This window comes from Agelaius tricolor, unplaced genomic scaffold, assembly GCF_023055355.1.
Source record: "Agelaius tricolor isolate 1412-34295 unplaced genomic scaffold, bAgeTri1.0.p SCAF_9, whole genome shotgun sequence".
NCBI classification, from domain to species: domain Eukaryota; kingdom Metazoa; phylum Chordata; class Aves; order Passeriformes; family Icteridae; genus Agelaius; species Agelaius tricolor.
Genome location: NW_027269269.1, coordinates 6,431,093 through 6,450,270, shown reverse-complemented (window position 1 = coordinate 6,450,270; position 19,178 = coordinate 6,431,093). Strand labels below are relative to the sequence as shown.

General features: G+C 40.0%; 1 protein-coding gene across 1 annotated transcript in view; it reads right to left on the bottom strand.

Moving 5' to 3' along the window:
* Positions 1–700: 700 nt before the first annotated feature.
* EXPH5 (exophilin 5) overlaps positions 701–19,178 on the bottom strand; it is a 35,680-nt gene continuing 17,202 nt past the window's right edge. The window contains exons 2-7 of the mRNA XM_071434135.1: positions 18,708–18,865; positions 14,629–14,700; positions 14,382–14,526; positions 9,726–9,774; positions 8,036–8,162; positions 701–6,463 (exon numbers count right to left, since the gene is read on the bottom strand). Coding sequence (XP_071290236.1) covers positions 1,164–6,463; positions 8,036–8,162; positions 9,726–9,774; positions 14,382–14,526; positions 14,629–14,700; positions 18,708–18,865 — 5,851 coding nt within the window. The 3' untranslated portion in view covers positions 701–1,163. The remainder of the gene's footprint in view (positions 6,464–8,035; positions 8,163–9,725; positions 9,775–14,381; positions 14,527–14,628; positions 14,701–18,707; positions 18,866–19,178) is intronic.

The window sequence follows — 19,178 nt, the reverse complement described above, 5'->3', positions numbered from 1 at the left end:
CAAAGAGCCCTTCTTACTGGTTTTATTTAATTTGCCTGTAGGAAGCCACCAGTCTGATAGGTGCAGTGGTGCCCCAGCCAAGTGCCCTCTCAGGCTGCCCCAGGTGCTGCTGCCCTGAAGGAGCCCAGTGGCTGCAGGTGCCTCATCCTGAGACCAGCCAAGCAGAGGCAGCTACAGAACTCTAGGACCTCACAAACTGTTTTGGTTATTTTCTCACTGCTAGGACAACTAAAGATTCAACCTATGAGGTTAATACAGGAAACCAACAAGCTAAATCTTTTTATATTTTGAATTGTTTAAAGTGTATGTCTTTTAATCCAAATTAACCTGTTTCTAAGACCAGAAATCTGGCCAGTCATGTCAACTGTAACCAAAGCTGTGCTGGTTATGAATCTTCCATGTCTGGAAAGCAGATTTCCATGCTCAGCTTTCTTTCTTTTGGTAAGTTTCCCAGTGCTGTGCCCTGCGTTGAGCTTTTTCTCCTACACTAGAAGTATTTCTGCAACTCACATTGCTCACTGCTCTTGCAATGCTGGAAAGTCCTGGTGTGGAATCTGCCTCAACAGCATAGCAGAACAAATGCCACCAGGGACATTGTTGCTATGCTTCCCAGGAATGCAGAAAAAGAACATTCATGCAGAATATGCTGTAAAGATTTAAGAGGTTTCATTTTGTGAGGATATTAGTTCAGTGGGAAGGATTAACCTTATCATGCTTGATAATGAGGAAGACTGGAGAAACAACAAATCATCAGTAAAATAACTTCTTGGTTTTCTGTTAAGTTCTGTAAGAAAAAGCAGCTCAAGCTAGAATTTATCCATTCCAGCACTGTGTAGCTGGCAGGAACCTAACTACTGCTTTCTGACTCAGAGGAAAGCCATCCCCAGACTTACAGTGCCCAAAGCTCAACAGCTGTTTACCTTCTCTTATTTGGGGAAGGGATTTTTTAACATTGTTTTTCCCTGCTAAGGGAGACAGGAAAGGTGAATCCATACATTTAATACAAAAGTCAAATGCTCAGCTAATATACTATACTAACTCCCTTGAAACTAAGGAAGCTGTACCAATTTATAGCAGCACAAGAACGGGCTCTGCGTATTTGACATGTTTTTGCCAGCCCAGAAACTACCATGCTATTGTGCCCTCTTAGTACCACAGTCCCTTCATAGCTCTGATTCTTTGTCTATCTCATCTAGGTAATATTCATCATCAGTGGTGGTATCACTGTCTGAGTCTGAGTAAGCAGCTGGGTCTTCCCCGTAGGTATCAGTCAGCTCTCGGGGGGACGAGGCAGCTGATGACATTTTGCTCCCGGCAGAACTTGAGCTCAGAAGCTCAGCCCTGTTTATAGAAGAGCTCTCTGTATCTCTGAAAGCACCAGGGTTATTCAGAAGACACGGTCTCCATAATCGCCCTTCTGTGAGTGACCTCTTGATATTTTCCAGGAAAGCCAGTTGTTGCTCTTTGCCAAATATACCAAATTCCACAGACGGATACATTAAATTTCTGGTGCTGTAACATTTCTCATCGTCTGATGCCCAGTTTTCATTCTCATCACAAGACAACAGCTCTGAGTAAGATTTAAATCTCTTGCCATGTATGCCATCTTTGGGTAGAATATTGCTTCCTGAGGCAGAGATCTCAAGGCAATCTCGAGCACAAATGCCCTCGGAGAGGTGACGCTCACGCTGACTTTTTGCACGGCTCTTGCACAACTGATAGCTATTGAGGTTAGCGTTTTCTAAGCCAGCAGGCTGAGAGGTATTTTGATGCTGACCAAGCACTGTCTGGGAAGTCAGGTTTTGCTCTGGACATGTGTCTGCCTGCAAGCAGCTATTTACATAGGTGTTGGAGTTTTTGTCAGTTAAAAGTGGCGAGGGAGGAGCACAGGTATGACTGCTAGCTCTTCCTTTCTCTTCATCCAGTGGGTATGAGGTAGTAGCACTGGGAGAGATGGGCTGGCTTTTGCTTTCTAACCCAAGATCAAGCACTTGGGAATTCTTATTTCTTGTGGTTACTGATTTATCTGGAAATAGGGTTGTGAGTCTTGGCCTATTTTCCACTTTTGCTGCAGTTTTTTGAGGACTGATGGCTTCCTTCTGGGTATATGAACTTGTAAATGGCCCCCTTTTGCTGTTAACAAGCAAAGAGGGATCATTCTGATTTTCAGTCTTCTTATTATCAGCTGTTCTTGGTCTTGGAGTATTCTTGTCAGAGTTCAGACTGTGATTCTGATTTTCATTGTCCAACTCCAGGAATGGCTGGTGGGAATCCATTGAAATCAATGAGTCAAGGGACATGTTGACCTCTAAAGAAGTAGCACTTCCATCATTCTGTGAAAAAATGTTACTTATGTGTGGTTTGGGGGGTAGATTTTTACTTGAAAATTTACGACTTGTTTTGTAAACAGCTGCTAATTTATTTTTAATTGAAGGTCTATTTTTTCTTTTCTCTATATCTTTGACTTTGTCTCTTGTGCAGTCAGAGAGAAGCTTGTTCTCCTCTTCTGCACTCTGTGTTATGTTCTGATTTTGTGTAACCTTGGGGACTTTATTTGTAATGTTCAGGTTGCCCTCAATATGCCTCTCTGATTCCTGAAAACCACTGTAAACTTTACCCATATGAGAAGTCTGTGAGTTTTGTTCTTTTTTAATTTTTGAATTCTTTACTTCATCTGTGCTAGCCACTTTGTCTAGCTGAAGAAATGGATCAGCACTGGAAGCTGTGCTTACCTCAGATGCTTTTCTTGGAGACTCTGGAAGCACTTTGCTACAAAAGTTTGAACCATTCTCTTTTTTTCTTGAACTTTCAGCCCTTAATTGCAGTCCACTAAATTTATTATTACACAGAGGGGTAGTTCGGTGTAGGACATCTACTCTCTGTTTAACTTGGGCACTATCCCTGTACATACCTACCACAGGAGTAAGTGGCACATCAGCATGCTCTGTGTTACCACTCCTTCCAAGGGAACTCTTCTCCCTGGAGCGGATGAATAAACTGTTCAGATTTTTCTTGTTCATTTTTGGGGGCTGTGAACAAGTTTCAGAGCTTCCCTTCTTTACAGTATTTTTATTTGTTGAATTAGAATATAAAGGCTTCTCTAAATGTCTGGCTGGCTTGGGAGGGGTTGATAAAGTAGACATTAGTGGTGTGGCTCTTTGTAAAATTTCCTTCTTTTCTTTTACATGTATTTCTGCCTTCTGGCTGCTTGAAGCATCAGAAATGGCCTTACCTGACTTAGTCACTATTGCAGTGGATTGTGGGCCACCAAAAGAAATTTCTTTTGTCACCACATCAGAAAGTACATTTTCTGCTAATGGAAGACATGCTGAATTATCTTTCTTGTTAGGTACCACACTCACTGACTTCTCAGAGCTAGGGGATAAATGAGAATTCTCTTCCTCACTATCAACAGCAATTCTTAAATTCTGAGGTGTGACCAGAACTGAAGATACTTGGTCGGAAGAATATGAAGGCACCTCTTTTTCTGAAGTAGTAGGGAAAAAAACATTTGCTAAACTCACATGACCTTCATTTTTCTTGTTTTGTATTCTTGGTGACTGAGCAGTTTCTTTGGGACAAGGTAAATCTGCATCCTCTGAATTATCTCTGAAGAGACTACAGAATGTTTTTGAATGCCTCCGTGGTAGTGTGTAATAAATTGAAACTAGTTCATGATACTTGACATGATCTTCATCAACACAAACTGTAAATGTGCTTGTGGTTTTATATTTCTGCAAAAAATTTCCCCCTTCCTTATAATCTGAAAACACAGAGGATTCTCTTCTACTTAGATGTTTACATCTGTCTGTCAGATCAACTGATGTACTGCTACTTACTGAATCATTACTATTTTTGGTTAAAGGAGTGTGGTAATCTTTTTTAGTTGTGGCAGCATTTAGTGATGCTGATGTTAGAAAGGAACATTTTGGATCTAAACAAGACACATCTCCTTGATTAGAATAACAGGTGTCAGCTCTATGCAGAGTTTCAGACCTTAAACAATCATATGTTGCTCTGCTTTCTCTAGGTAAAGAGATGGGTGTCTCTGACATAATACTACCAGCAATGCTAGCTGATTTTCTAGGCAAAGTGTAATAAATAACAAGGGGGTCAGAAGATTTGGAGCTGTTTCTGCCAGGGGAGCCGGTAATGCTACAGCTACTGCTATGTCTTGGCGAGCTGTCTTGCTTGTGAAACCTTCTGATACAAGGTGAAGTACTCCTCATTTTTTCAGTTCCTTTTTCAAGGCAAAAATAACTTAAACTATTTTCAGAGGTATTGGGTTCTCCATCAAAGCCACGCATATAAATATTTCCAGAATTTCCATTTCGTGGGGAACTAGTAGTGAATTGTCCATTATAGTCCTTAGTAACTAAAGTGCTTGCATTTTGCAGTGTTTTCTGTGAAATCTCTTTGCTAACACTTGTCCTACTCACTTCAGCTGTTGTCCCCCCTTCTGCTTGAGATTCAGTAACAGTGCTATTTACCGAAGAGCTAGTTAGTGTTCCGAAGCATTTAGCATTGTCTTTATGAGAAAGTGCTCGGGGAGAGTTTTGTGAGAAACTAGATGAGAGCTCAGGAGGACAGGACAACATGCCTTGACAGTTTGCTAATTTTTCAGTGGATAGAGCAGAGGTAACATTCAGTAATGAGGAGTGTCTCTTTGGAGTAGCTTTGTTAAGGGCTTCTGCACTCCAACTATCCTGTTTGCTGCTCTCTCTTTGTGCTGCATAATGCAGATGATGTTCCCATTCTTTCTGACATGGAAGAAAAGGTTCCTTCCTGCTCCCATCAGCTGGCAAAATACAGGGAGGCTGACTGAATGCACTATTGGGTGGGCAATCATTTTCCTTCATTTCTACATTTCTTTTATCACCATTTGATGTATACATTTTTGCAGTATCTCCTCTGGCAGTGGCTTGTCTCTTTGATGTCATTGTGCTATAGAGAGATACATCTCTTTGCCACATGGCAGAAGCAGGGCTGTTAGGGGAAAAACTCCGTGCGTTGATGTAGCTTGTATCTGCTTGTTGAGGAACTGACTGTAACAGCGTGTCTTCATCTGCCTGTTTCATACCTTCAGCCTTTTCCAGGTGTGTAAAGTCTGCCTTTGTACTTCTTTGGGTAACAACAACTGAATTCCTGTTCAGTCTTGTAGGTTCTGGTTGGTTCTTTGAATTGGGAAAGACTGACTCATCCGTTCTGATACCAGATGAAGAAACAGAAGAGGTACAACTTAGCCAAGGCTGACAGCCCTCAGTGAATTCTGAAAAATTTCTGTTTGCACTTCTTGTCATCCTTTTGATACTTGTATTTTCTGGAGAGTACATGTGAAAATCATTCTGCAGGCGCTGTGAACCAAACTTGGCATTCTTTTTATGTGCCCACTGCTGGTCATTTAAATTAGCCATAAATGCTTCAAAGCTGGCATCAGGGGAAATAAACACATCATCGCTGTAACACTGAGGAATATCAGCCCAAGAAGGATAGCTGTCTTTTCTTCCATAAGAATTTTTTTGGTTTGCATACAGCTTCCCATGAGAAGAGATGTCTCTATAGAAGGATCTAGAGAGATTATTTTCTGATTTGTATACAGGATAGTTTTCCCAGTTATCAAAGGGCAATGGAGAAGTAGCTTTGTCAGGGCAACTAACTCTGCTAAAGCAATTACTGCTTGAAATGGATCTGTAGTGGTGTTTTGGGTGGTAACTTGGGTATTTCTTAGTTTCTTGTAAAGACCTGGGATATCTACCATGGTCTGTAGCATGAAATTCCATCAGTGATTGAGTTCTAAACATTGTTTCTGGAGCTTGTTCTGAAGAGTCTGGTGTGTTGTTCCATACAATGGAAGACAGAGGAATTCTCTTTGGGTTCTGTCGACCAAACCTTGGTACAAAACCATTCTTGCTCTCCCTTGCCAATGGATGCTGCAAACTAGATGCTGAGAGCTGATCAGAAGATACTGATGATGGACATCTCCGAAGGGAGCACACAGAGTAACTTCTGCCAGCTGTATCCCTGTTCATACAAGCCTTGTGCCTAAACCCGCTGTTGTGCGTTACGGAAGGGGGATATAAGCTCCCCTCGGAAGACCGCCCGAAGGACACTGCGGACAGCCTCCTGCGGTGCAGACGGGGATTCCCATCCACTGCATCACCATAACTGCAATCCTCTTGAAAGGCTGTTTGGTGCCAGTTTATATATGCACTCTGTAACTTCCTTGGTCTGATGAAAATCTTGTGCTCATCTTTGGCCCTTAGTGTTCTCATTCCATCTGGGAAAAATGTGCTAGGCATGTCACTCCAGTCATTTCTCTGTTGCCCCCTGCTAACAGTCTGCCTCTTTGAAGTAGGGAATGCGCTACTACTTTGGACATTGGATGCACTGCTTGTAGAAATGATCCTGTCCAAAGGGTCTTGGGCTTGTTCCTGGGCCAGTTGGTCATCCAGATCACTTAAAACTGCACAGGGAAAAAAAAAAAAAGATACTTGGTTTTGTTTTCTTTAATAATCTTCTGACTGCTTATGTTAAAATGTTTCACGAACTACATTAATAATCAGAACTGGCTTTAAAAGGAGTCAGCTTCTCAGCATTCAAAACCCTTCCCAAACCACACATTCTTCCTCCATAGGACTTTTCAGCAGTGATCCATTATGACTACAAGAAAAAAAATGTTCTCCTCCATGACTGTTCTTCATGTAAATGTTAGTCTTTATGCTATTTAAAAGAAGAACAAAACAATTTGAAGTCTGAGTTCTCACTCACTGTATTTGTGTGTGTGTGTGTGTGTAAACCTTCTAAATATAGTCTGTAAGCAAAAAAAATCCCTGAAAAGAATTCACTAGGCAAACACGGACCTTTCTGCGTGTTCACAAAGCACAGTTATGACATAACTATAAGAAAACAGAATCCTGCAAACCATCAAACAAACATATTCAGCAGTCTGGCATGTCCACTGTTTATTTCATTCATAAAATAAGTTCTCTTCTGAATTGTATGAGCACTGAAAATGGCATTTTCTGGATAAGAAAGGGTAATTAAATAGTTAGGAAGCTGTGATTCAATCTAGCAACAAATATGTATTTATATAAACATATATAGGCAACCTCATGAAATGGAATTAAACACTATGTAGCTCAATTAACCAAGATATTCAGTCAGAAGACTGATAGCAATGTATTAAAACTAATTTTATTGTCAAAAGCAATTATTCCTTTGCTAATTGTATTCTGCTACTTTCAAAATATTACGCATAATATACAATGGATATGATTGTTTTGTTACAGAATTTCCTAATCAACTTAAATACATAAGACTGAGTGATCAGTCACTACAGACCTGTGCTAACACTACAAAAGCATTAAGAAAGCATTGATAAATATGTATAGTAGGAATAAAATGTGATCCAAAGGTACTAAAATTCTCCGTTTTTCCTAAGTTTCTCTTCAGCACACAAAATAGAAGACTCCTGAGAAATCCATCTTAGAACAAGAAAAAAGATGAGTTGTTTCTGAGTCTTCCAATGGGAGGACATGAGCCAAGCTGAAAAAGAACCTGCAACTCTTGACTGGGGGTATAAAAGGCTCCCAGAAAAGTAACTGAATGCCATAATGCCTCTTGATTCTGTGGTTTGTGGCTTTACAGTTTATAAAACCAGGCCAAATAATTCATCATGATCCAAATTATTCATGCAGGAAACGGATAGAATTCTCACGTAATCATGTCTGCAGCTAAAGGGTGCAGTGCGGGCTCCCAGCAGAGACAGCAGAGAGAACTGTGCACAGTTACATGGGATTCTTCTGAACTGTATCAGTATGAGATGAAATGCACTCTTAGAGTGATTGATCACTGACATCTCCTGAAATCAGTGTTGGAGTAGACATTCTGCTGTCAGACAAAGACAACAAAAAGTAGCCACTCTGCTATAAATGAGCCATTTTTTACAGCTGTGCTTTTGCAGAAAATTCTCCCAAACCACAGTAACTTCTGGTAACAATACTATCAAACAATACCGAAATAAGGACACACTTACCACTGAAAATCTCCTTCTCTAGCTGTTCATTCCATTCCAGTGTACTTTTCTCCACTGTTTCATTTTGGTTTGTATCAAAAGATTGACCACTTGTTTCAGTTGACATTGGGGAATTACACATTTCAGCCTGTTAAAAATTGTAAAGTAACCTCGTTTCAGTTCATGTGGGTTCAAATCACATTTCACATATCACATCACAACCCGTGTCACAAATTCCAGAGGTGAGCAAGCTCTGTCACTCCATTAAATAATGTATTATTAAAATACACAACTGAGGGTTGTAAAATTGCATGCAGTTTATAGAGTTCTACACATATAATAAGGAGAATTACTCATCTTGTCCTCATCCTGTAGCATTTTTTGGATAAGGGCATAGTTTACTTAATTTATCCTAATGCATCCTTATTGCATTGTACCTCTCAATTTAGTTTTCCACAATCACATCTTCCTTGATCAGTGTATTTTAAAATTCACCCACTGACCTCCCAACAGATATTTAATAATTTAACACTACAGTCCATTTTCTTATAGAAAGACAGCACTTAGTGATAAAAGTGGGGAAAATGTCATCCTATTCCCCATCTGTTTTTTGATTACATGTTAAACTGAGAGGTTCTATCCCACCCAGTTTAGTTTCACTAAACTCACAGTCTCAGATGGTGGAAGTGCAGACAATTGTTTAATTGCTGAATTATTTTAGCTGAAACTCTTCCTCCTTTTTTCAAAAAAAAACCACACTACTACTTTTTTTTTGTTTGCCATATTCATAATATTTTACTCATCTAGCTATAATATAGCTTTATATAATATGTTTCTATAACAGACAAGATTCCCTGATAAGATCTTTGCTCAGTCATATATTAATATAGATTTCTCTTTGTTTTTGAAATATGAGAGAAGGGAGGTGGCCAGTTTACATCCTCTGTGCCTTTGATTATACACTGTATACCTTCTTAGTCCCCTCTGTGGTTATGTCACCCAATTGAAGATGAGGAAAAACATGTTAGTAATACAGGGGAATGAAATAATTAAGATAGAAAACATAATCCTTGGAAGAAAATCTGATATTTCAACAGCATGCACTTAAATTACATCAGAAATAAATCTGTTTTATCCTTAAAATGAGATTGTGCTTATAAAATGGAACATCCATCCATCCATCCATCCATCCATCCATCCATCCATCCATCCATAAAAAAAAAAAAAAGTTCCTACTTCAAAATTTACATTTACATGGTAACTCTGTGCATGGAAACGTTGCACAAGAGGTTCTAGATTACTGCCTGCCCAGGCCAGCTACTCTTTTTCATCCTTGTACAAATGAAATGAAACAAAGTAAATATACTAGATTATGATTTAGTGTGAGTTTTGATCTATTTACAGGTTGGTTACAGTTGCGAAGATATGTGAAGGTCCTGACCTAGGAAAATATCCATGCAGTTATTATGAGAGAACTGAAATCTGGCAGAGCTAGATGTAGGGCCTAGCTAGGAAAGCTTTGGATTTTAACAGACAAGATCAGTCTGCTACCTGCAACAAGTTCACAACAAAGACATTTTACTCAGCATTTAAAATAAGAACTGCAAGAATACTATTTAAACACGTTAAAGCAACAGCCTAGAGCAAGGGGACTAGTTTTTGAAAAATCTGTATTTAAACATTGCAGACAAGAAATTGATAAACTACTTACCGTTGCCATTTCTTCCACTTTTGAGGGTGGGCTAGCAGAACTGTCATATCTGTAGGCAGAGGGATTTAAATGTTGGTTTTGAAAAGGAACTTGCTGCAATTTCATCAAATAGGAAATATCCAGCAGCTTCTCATTTTAACAACTATTGAGAAGCATCTGAAAAAAAACTTGCTCTATGAAGAATTTATCCTTACCTCCCCCCCTGCCAATATCCTGCAAAAATAAAGTGCTCGGAAAATGTACCATTCAGTTTGGCCTTGTCAGCTTGCAAACTTCATAACTGCACAGCCAAGAATGAACTCAACATACTGACATCTCAGTGCCTGCAACAGAATTGCTTCAATCCAGCATTATGGTAAGATGGTATTTGTTCTTTTTCCAAACAGCTATAATTTAATAGGTACTAGTCATAGCCTAAGTTATATACTTGTTAAGTTCTGACTGGTTTGCTTCTGCAGTTCTATTGTTTTTCTCTTCCGTTTCACCCTACTCAGATGCAGAGCTGTGCTCTGTCCCTGCAAAGGAGGAGAGTCAGACAGCAGATTGGCTTTGGTGTGAACTTTGGAACTTGCTGCTATTCACCCCAAACTGTTTTGGGTGAATAGCAGCAATTTTTATTTACCAATTTTTAAGACACGGTAGAAGGCTGATCTGCTTTCCTAAGCTATTTAAGGCTGCAAGAGCTTGGCAAAGAGCTGGCTCGAGCATCCGTGAGTAATGCAGTGGTTAGAACAAGCCGAGAAGCCCTGAACATAAAAAGTACTCTGTCTGATGGGGTGACTTGCAGACAAATACAAAATAAATGAGAGAAACAAGAACAGGACTAGACATCACTGAGTCTATTCAAGTCTGCAGATCCTTGTTTTACGACTAAGCAAAGACAGTCCTTTCAAAAGCCCCGAAGGAAATGTTGCTCAGCCTGTGCTGATTGCCAATTCTTCCTTGTCTCAGAAACTGTTTTTTTCCCAGGAAGTTAATTTTTGGGAGAAAATGAAGTAGGGAAAGATGGTTCTGCTCAGTCCTGTTTGTCTCAAAGTCTTTTTGAATCACCTTGTTCTTAGGCTCTTAAAGCCTCCCTGTGCTCAGGTAGACTACTTTATTGTGCTTCAACAGCAAGTATAAACCGGCTTGTTGGCAAGTTCTTTGTGGCCCAGCCTTTCCTCCTGAAGTGCTTTGTCATTTGTTTGCAATGTGCTTGCAGGCAGGGAAGAACAGTTGAAAGGTGCAATTTGTTTTTGCTTCTGTAATTGTGAACTGTAAAACCAGGATTCCTCTCTGACATGGGGTCCAACTGAAACCAAACAAGCCTGTTGACTTCAGCGGGCTTAGGATTTGGCTAGACAGTCTGAATCTAAATTCTCTAATTTTTCCTTGTAGCTCTGAATAAAAACAGCCATTAAACCGGGGCTTAACTCCCCCTTTGAATGAAGTTTACAGAACCAGAACCCAGAAATCTATGTAGCTTTTCCTTTAAACTTAAATAAAGTTGTGTTTTAATGCTTCTAAAACAAACTAAGAACGAAACTTAGGTTTCAGAGCTTTTACAATGATTTCCTGCAAATTAAGTTCAGTAAAATCCTGTGGCTTAGCAAGTTACCTTAGTTTTACTTATATGCATAACAAAAATGCAAAAGCTTTGTTAGAAGCTTTCTTCTTCAGCTTTACTGTGCAAAGCCACTCTTTGGCAAAGCCCAAGAGCACAAAGCTCTCCCCACTTGATGTTGTATTAATTGCTCCTTGCAATGAACGTACATGAAGTAGACATGTTAGAAATGTCAGTTAGAAATGTCTTCTGATAGTCTAGGCAAAATTTAAATTTTCATTTGCACCTCTGGCACTATTCTAAATTCATCTGTGTCTTTATTGTCACTATTCTCTCAGAAATAACTGGTCATTGCATCCTGCTTTGTTTTTCTCCCTGCTAACTTACACTGACGAGGTTATTTTAATATTTTTCCTATGCCAATCTCTCAATTTCCCAAACTGCCTTATTAGTTTCTATGAACTGTCTTAAATTTTCCAGCATTTCAAAGTTAAAGTTTTTCTTACTTTCAGAGAAATATTGCCTAATTTTAGGAAACAGTAATTCAGTTTCTTTTTTGGTTAACGACACTGAGCAATGTTTACATTATTTTGCACACAATGCATATGCACATATACTTGTAAATATTGTCTATTATTCATAAACAGGAAAGAAGCTAAATTGATGTTCAAGTTCAGAAATATTTGCCATCTGGAAAATACTCCTCTGTATAGAAAATGAGAAAATATATTTTCTACTTTTCCATTTCCATATATATATATCTTTTTAATGACAATCAAATGTAAAATTAAAAGTAAAAGATGACTATCACAACTGGTAACAATAATAAAAATCCATGAATTAAAATCTGCCGTGAATTAGTGTTTCCACAGAGGCAAGGCACCTGTCTTCCCCAGGCTACCACCAAGCTCTCTAATGTCAGTATAATCCATTTTCTTCAAGACTATTCTTATCAGTACTAAGAAGTAACTAAAAAACAAACACATAAATCACATATGCTGAAAACACAATTAAATAGCATTTTGATCCCGGATGAATCACACTTATACATATAGAAAAGAGTAAAGAATGAATTCAAGAACTGACACCTTTGAACCAAAAGTGATCAAACTGCCTTCAGACTACAGTTACAAACCTTTTATTAGCATCTTCTGTATGTCCATGTGAGTGCACTCCTTCCTGCAGCATCCATAACTTATTCTCAGAGTAGAACACCACCACAGCTGCCAAAACTCCCTCTCCAGAACTGAAAGGACCCTCTAACCAGCCATTAATGTTCAGCCATTGAAAAGCTTCTGCCAGTTAGGCTTACTTACAGGATTTACAGTGCTGCGTCCTACAGCGTTTCACTAGCTCTCCCAAATAACTCTACCTGGTGAGAGGCAGATTATTTCAGTGCTTTGCCTATGCATAAAGCAAACCACATGCCACGGCAACACCTAGAAGAGGGTGGGGGAAGTTTTCAACAGAGAGGCGTGACTAGAAAATGTAGCAATCAGCTCAGTTACACGTCAGGATTGACTTGTTTATTTTTCAAGTTAAGCTCGGTCAGAAATCAAAGGCATCTGAGCCTGAGATACGATAGATTTTCCATGGAAAAGCCAGATAAACACACACAAGAAAAGCTGATCTAATGAGTAGGCACAGTTTGGGTTTTTTGCCTTCTTAAATTAAGAAATCATTTTGGTGCTTAGATTCTACAGCAAAGCCTCGACCTTCGTGTGTGCATTGGCTACCTCACTGTGCACCAGGATAAAGCACCCTTGAAATCTGATTCTCAGTTACACAAGTGTCCCTTTATTCTTCAAGGAAGACTGTGGCCCAGTGTTTCTGTGTTCCAGGATAAGGGGCATTACCAGGTCACAAGAAAGAGGAAGGAGAAGATGACAGGTATGGAGCAGTGTTAACACTGCATATTCTTTTTCTATGTTGTGTTGTTATGTAAGAGAATTGTTACCAGTGAAAATCCACAAAGCTAACCTCAAAGCCTCAACTTAAACCTCTCCTTAAATCTCCTGCTTTCATACAAACACTCCACAATAGCAAGCTGCTCTGTTACAAAACCTACGTATCAGACTAATAATAATTTCTTTAGAGGCTTGCATTCCCTGTCATTGTTTATTACAGCTGTTTTATTACATCATGCCAGCAGGGAGCCCCAGGCACAGACCAGAATACCAACGTGAGACGCACTGAGCAAAAATCAGCTTTTTGTACCAAAGATCTCGCATCTTTGTACTTGGATTTCACAGCACTGCACGATGCAGCTCTACCTGTGATTGCCAGTCCCAAGCATTACCCTAAGATGCACACAAGAATAGTAAGACTTCATGCATGTGTTGCTGACATACAGCCACACGGGACAAAAGTTAAGAGAGATCAGGCAGCCTAACCAGCCTGACTGTAGCTTCCCCCACCCCTTTTCCTCTGAACAACAGCTTCAACCCTGGGAATGGCAAAGGAGAAGGATGCTCTTCAAACAGCAGCTCCTGAGCTGTGTATGAGACCAACTTTGGTTCAGATTCAAAAACCAAAGTAAACCAAAGCAAACCCAAGTACTGAACCCAAAGCACTGACAAAGCCCAGAAGGCAAAAGGACCAAGAGCTGTCCGGTTTGCCTGGCTGGAGCTAAAGCTGCAGGGCTGCCTCTAAGCTGCCTCTGGGCTAGAAATGGTGGGAACTGATGCAGCAGAGCTGCCTGGGGCCGGTACTCTCTGCCATGACTTCCTATTGTATGACAGCCATAGGGCACCAGATCCCCATGCACCTCACACCGTGTCCTCTTGAGAGGGAATGAAACGATGCAGCTGCTCAAAGTCTACAGTCCTTCATATACTTTTAATCTTTATGCAAAACCTGAGCAAAAAAAGGTTTAGCCAAGAGACTCTACCTACTACTTGTGACTTAGTCTTCTTTCTTCTGACATAATATAGATAATCTCTTCATTACAGGACCAAGTAAAATCACAATCTTCCCAATGAGGTAAAAAGCAAGAGACTGAAAAAAATAATTCAACAAAATTTTCTAAAACTTTAGAACTTTGTTCTATACCACAGAACAATTCATATACTTTTTAAAAGCTGGAAATAATGTATGTTCTCATTATAGCTCACCGTGGTTGCTTCTGAGTCTGGGTTTTCCTTGATCTTCTAAAGGAGGAAAGCCAAGCAAAAGGTGATCTGAACCCCAAAAAGGAAGCTGAAGTGTTCTTTTGTGCTTGAGGATTCATGCGGGATGACATTTTTATTTCTTTATGATCTAAAAATGTGATAAAAAGTAGATTTGTTTTGAGTTCTTAATAAATGCAGTATTAAAATATACATAAATGTTTTATCTTAATAAAAAATTTCTTTTGCTTACCTTTTATGTCAGGTAAATCCAGTTTTGACATTTTTGGACAGACTATGTGACATACTGGTTTATAATGACTAACTAGAAGACAGAGAAAGATAAACAGGTCTAAAGTTTCAAAATGTATTATTTGTTTTGGGTGATGCATGTGAGCTACATGAGGCTGATTTTCACAAAGTAATCAGAACTCAATTACTTGAAAATCATACCTGTTTTAAAAATACAGGCAAATCAAACATTTGAAAATTGAGGCCCTCACAATCATTACTCACTTTCTTTTTACGTTTGTAAGAAATATAATTGTGACAACCCAGAACATACAATGACCTAACTGACCGTAATGTAACTCCATAACACTAACTCAGACTAATGTATCCTCTGTATCATAGATTTCCTTACATTGGGATTCCTGTGGCCACTAGAGTACCTTTTTTTTCTGCTACAAACTGCATATCACATCTGTATTTTCAATGCAAGATATCGTGGATGATTTCTTTGGGAAGATTATGACTTGTTTTCTTCAAACAGAACATTAACTCAGTCTGCCTGTAAAAGCAGCTGGCATTTGGTGGGAAGATGAGTATCACTTATAGAAAAGGCAAAGAAATGGCAGGATCTGCACCACACCACAGAGAACTGGAGGATATAAGGAAACAAGATGCCACTCAGGAATAAGGCATTACTTTTTTTTTTCCATTTAAAGCAACACATGCCTGACACAATACAACAGCCTGAAAATGGCTTATCCAATGACTGTAGGAGAAAGCAAACCCAGAAATTAGGACAAAGCGTCATTTATAACAACAGCAAGGGGCAGCGTTTTGGACATTGTCCAAAATGAAGTAAATAATTCATGTCATGTGATTTAAGTCTTGTGTGTAATACATGGCTTCACCTTCAGTGACAATCTCTGTGTACTTCAAAATGCTTCATTCTTTACCCCTTTCAGAGCCTATTCTCTTGGTGGCATTGACTTGACAATGCAGGTAACATCAAGAGAGTCCGAATAGCACTGCCATAGCCAAGATGGTCTAGGGATGTAGACACAGCAAGGCTTGCAGGAAGAAGTAGGATCTTTTATTTAGTCAGCTTATACCGTTGGAAATATCAGACAAGCCTCGGAGGCACACAAGCCCTTCTTCAGATCTGAAATAGAAACAGGTGCTTTCAAAGTTAAATGCCAGAGAACAATTACACAGAGTTTAGTCAATGAGACCATCTCTGAAGGAGAAAAATAGTAGGTAGCTGAGGACTGGAGGGGATGTTGGGGATAAAAGGTCAGGAAAGACTGAGATCTATTCTGTGCAGGTCTGTAGTATGAGGAAAATGTTTAAGGTTTCACTTATCTTTTGAAATCCATGACTCTATTTCCAGTTGCTATGAAGCACAAATAGGAGGAGCTCAATGAAAAACATGCAGAAGTGTGAATGGAATAAAAGCATATATTGTGCATGAGAACTATCTGGATAGAAGATGAAAGACAGTGCAGAGTACTTTTTTATAGAGAGTATGCTTTTTATAGAGACACCATGTTTCTTGTGCATGTTCATTTTGGATGGGCATCAGAACCTGTGAAATGAGATCTCAAGAAATTGCTTCCTGGTCAGGCCAACTTTTCAGGCTTTGACTCTCACCCTTATAATAAGCACTAGCATGCCTTTAGCCCAGTGTTACCAGAAAAAGTTTTCACTAGTATAGTCAAACCTTTTTCATCCAAACTCATCTACTTATTCCAAATGTCATTTAGGTGCTTTTAGTTTTTTAAGAAAACTAGGCAAAATGAAAATTTTTTGTGCTGGTTTTGGCTGGTATAGTTAATTTTTTTCCATAGCTGCTTGCATGGGCTATGCCCTGGATTTGTGCTGGAAGCAGTGTCAGTAACACAGGGATGCTTTAGTCACTGCTGAGCAGCACTTACACAGAGTTAAGGCCTCTCCTGCCTCTCACCCCACCCTACAAGCCAGTAGCTCAGTGTGCACAAGGAGCTGGGAGGGGACACAGCTGGGACAGCTGACCCCAGCTGGTCCAAGGGACATTCCCGACCATACAGCACCGTGCTCAGCGTGGAAAGCTGGGGGGGAAAGAAGGAAGGGAGGATGTTCAGAGTGATAGTGTTTGTGTTCCCAAGCAACCATTGTGTGTGCTGGAGCCCAGGTTTCCTGGGGAAAGCTGAACACCTGCCTGCCCACAAGGAGTGGTGACTTAATTCTTTGGTTTGCTTCCTCATGTGCAAGGTTTATCCTTTATCTATGAAACTGTGTTTATCTCAACTCATGAGTTCTCTCACTTTTAGCCTCTTGCTCATCCTGATGGCGGTCAAGTGAATGAGCCACTGGGGGGTGCTTAGTTGATGGCTGGGGTTAAACCACAAGAGTTCTTTGGGATACCCAATGTAAAGCTCAAAGTGTTTGAGATAATGACAGATTTCAGTGGAATGTGCTAGACTGAATTTATCACTTTTCATGCTGTTTAGCTATTAATTGACAGGCTCCAGTGCTTGCCATGGGGCTTGCTTGCCAGGCTGTAAGTTAGAGCCTAGTGCTCCTTGGTGCAATGGTTACATGCCACGGTTATGGTGCATCTCTGAAGGGATTGTGACCAAGAGTAAGTCCGTAGAAGGTACACACCTCGAAGAATCTGTGGCTGTGCATGTGGTCATGCTGGAGAACCTCAAAGTGAGTGGCCATGACTCCCCCACAGAGACTGCAGCCACAGGTAAAGCCATATTGGAGTAGGTACATTTCTGAAGGCATTGTGGCCCATGGAGGAGGTTGTGCTGGAAAAGGTGCACCTCAGATGGACTGGGGCTGTGGATAACTCCATGCTGCAGCAAGTACATCCCTGGAGAGACTGTGACTCTACTTGGAGCAGGTATACCCCTGAGACACTGCAGTATATGAGTAAGGCTAAGCTGGAGAGCAGAGGCAAGGTGAAGGCAGTGGGGTGGTTAATGGGGATACACTGAAGAGTGTGGGACCTGAGTGTGATGTAAATGGCATGGAATAAGGAGTAAAGAATGTGCTGGGTTTGGCTGTGATGATTAATTATTTCTATAGTAGCTAAAATGGGGCTGTGTTCTGGATTTGTGCTGAGAACAGTCATTGGTAATTCAGGGATGTTTTCCTTACTGCTGAGCAGGGTTTACATAGAGCCAAGGCTTTTCTGCTTCTCAGCCCATCCCATCAGCGAGTGGATTGGGGGTGTACAAGGAGGCAGGAGGGGACAGCTGGGGCCAGCATACCTGATGAATATCCCATACCATACAGCATCATACTCAGCATATAAAATCTAGGGAAAGAAGAGGGAAGGGGGGACATTCACAGTGATGGCATTTGTCTCCTCAAGTCACTGTTACATGTGATGGAGCCCTGGAGATGCTGAACACCTGCCTGACCATGGGGAGTGGTGAATGAATGCTTGCTTTGCTTTGCTTGTGTGCATGGCTTTTGCTTTATCTATAAACTGTCATTACATCAATTCACTGTTAGCCCTCCAATTCTCATCCCCTCCCATGGTGGGGGAGCGAGTGGCTGTGTAGTGCTTTGCTGCCAGCTGGGGTTAAACCACAACCTTTTTGTACAATACAGACATCACTGCTTTGATTGGGAAACTATCACTGTATTTACTATAATTATAGCAATTTCATTTTGATTAATAAAGACATTTTTTTTACAGTGAGAACAATTAATCACTGGAACAGCCTCCTCAGGGCCATGGTAGAGTCCCCATCACTAGAGGTTTAGAGATGTGACTGCAAACGGTGCCAAATAATGTCATTCAGGTTCCCCTTCCTATGAAAAACTGACCTGGAGATCTTCTGATGTCCTTCCAACCTGGGCCATACTATGATTCTAACTATAGCATAAAAATATCAGGGATTTTCTGTTGTGAATCCCAGCTCTGCTTTTAACAGAACCTGCTCAAAGAAACATACCCATTTTGAAAATACATCTTTAGTAAAACTATGATTTGAGAAGAAGCTCAGTGCAATTTCAGAAACTCCTTAACTATTACACTTTGATATGCCATAAGACATTGGTTTGGTGATCACTATTATATAGATGAGGAGATGGACAAATGTAACTCACTGGTGTTTTTGCTCTTCCTTAGCTGATGCTCTAATGGTGGTTTTAACATTCTATTGACATCAATGTAATTCTGATATTTTCTTCTTTTTATTTCTTCAAACCATTCTCCAGTCACTCCCTGCAGCCCTTTTTCAGACTTCTTTCTCTTCAGAAGTTTGCTAAAAAGGAAAAAAAAAAAGCCATTTTAGATATAACAGGGTTATCATTAGGAACTCTCCCTGTTTTTCTTTAAAGTATTTACAGTATATCTCTACATATAATGACTTTTACAAAGGCAGTGAGACATGATACATTCATAGCAATCACATAAAAGTTTTAGTGACAGCAGCATTCTCCTGTTTAACAGATGAGATTTAAATGAGATTATGGGACCAGGTTGAGTGAATGACTCATATGCTTGCATTATTCTCTTCCTTGAGGAAGTGCATCTTTTTTCCTTGCAAGAATAAGGCAATCCATACTCATCCTAAA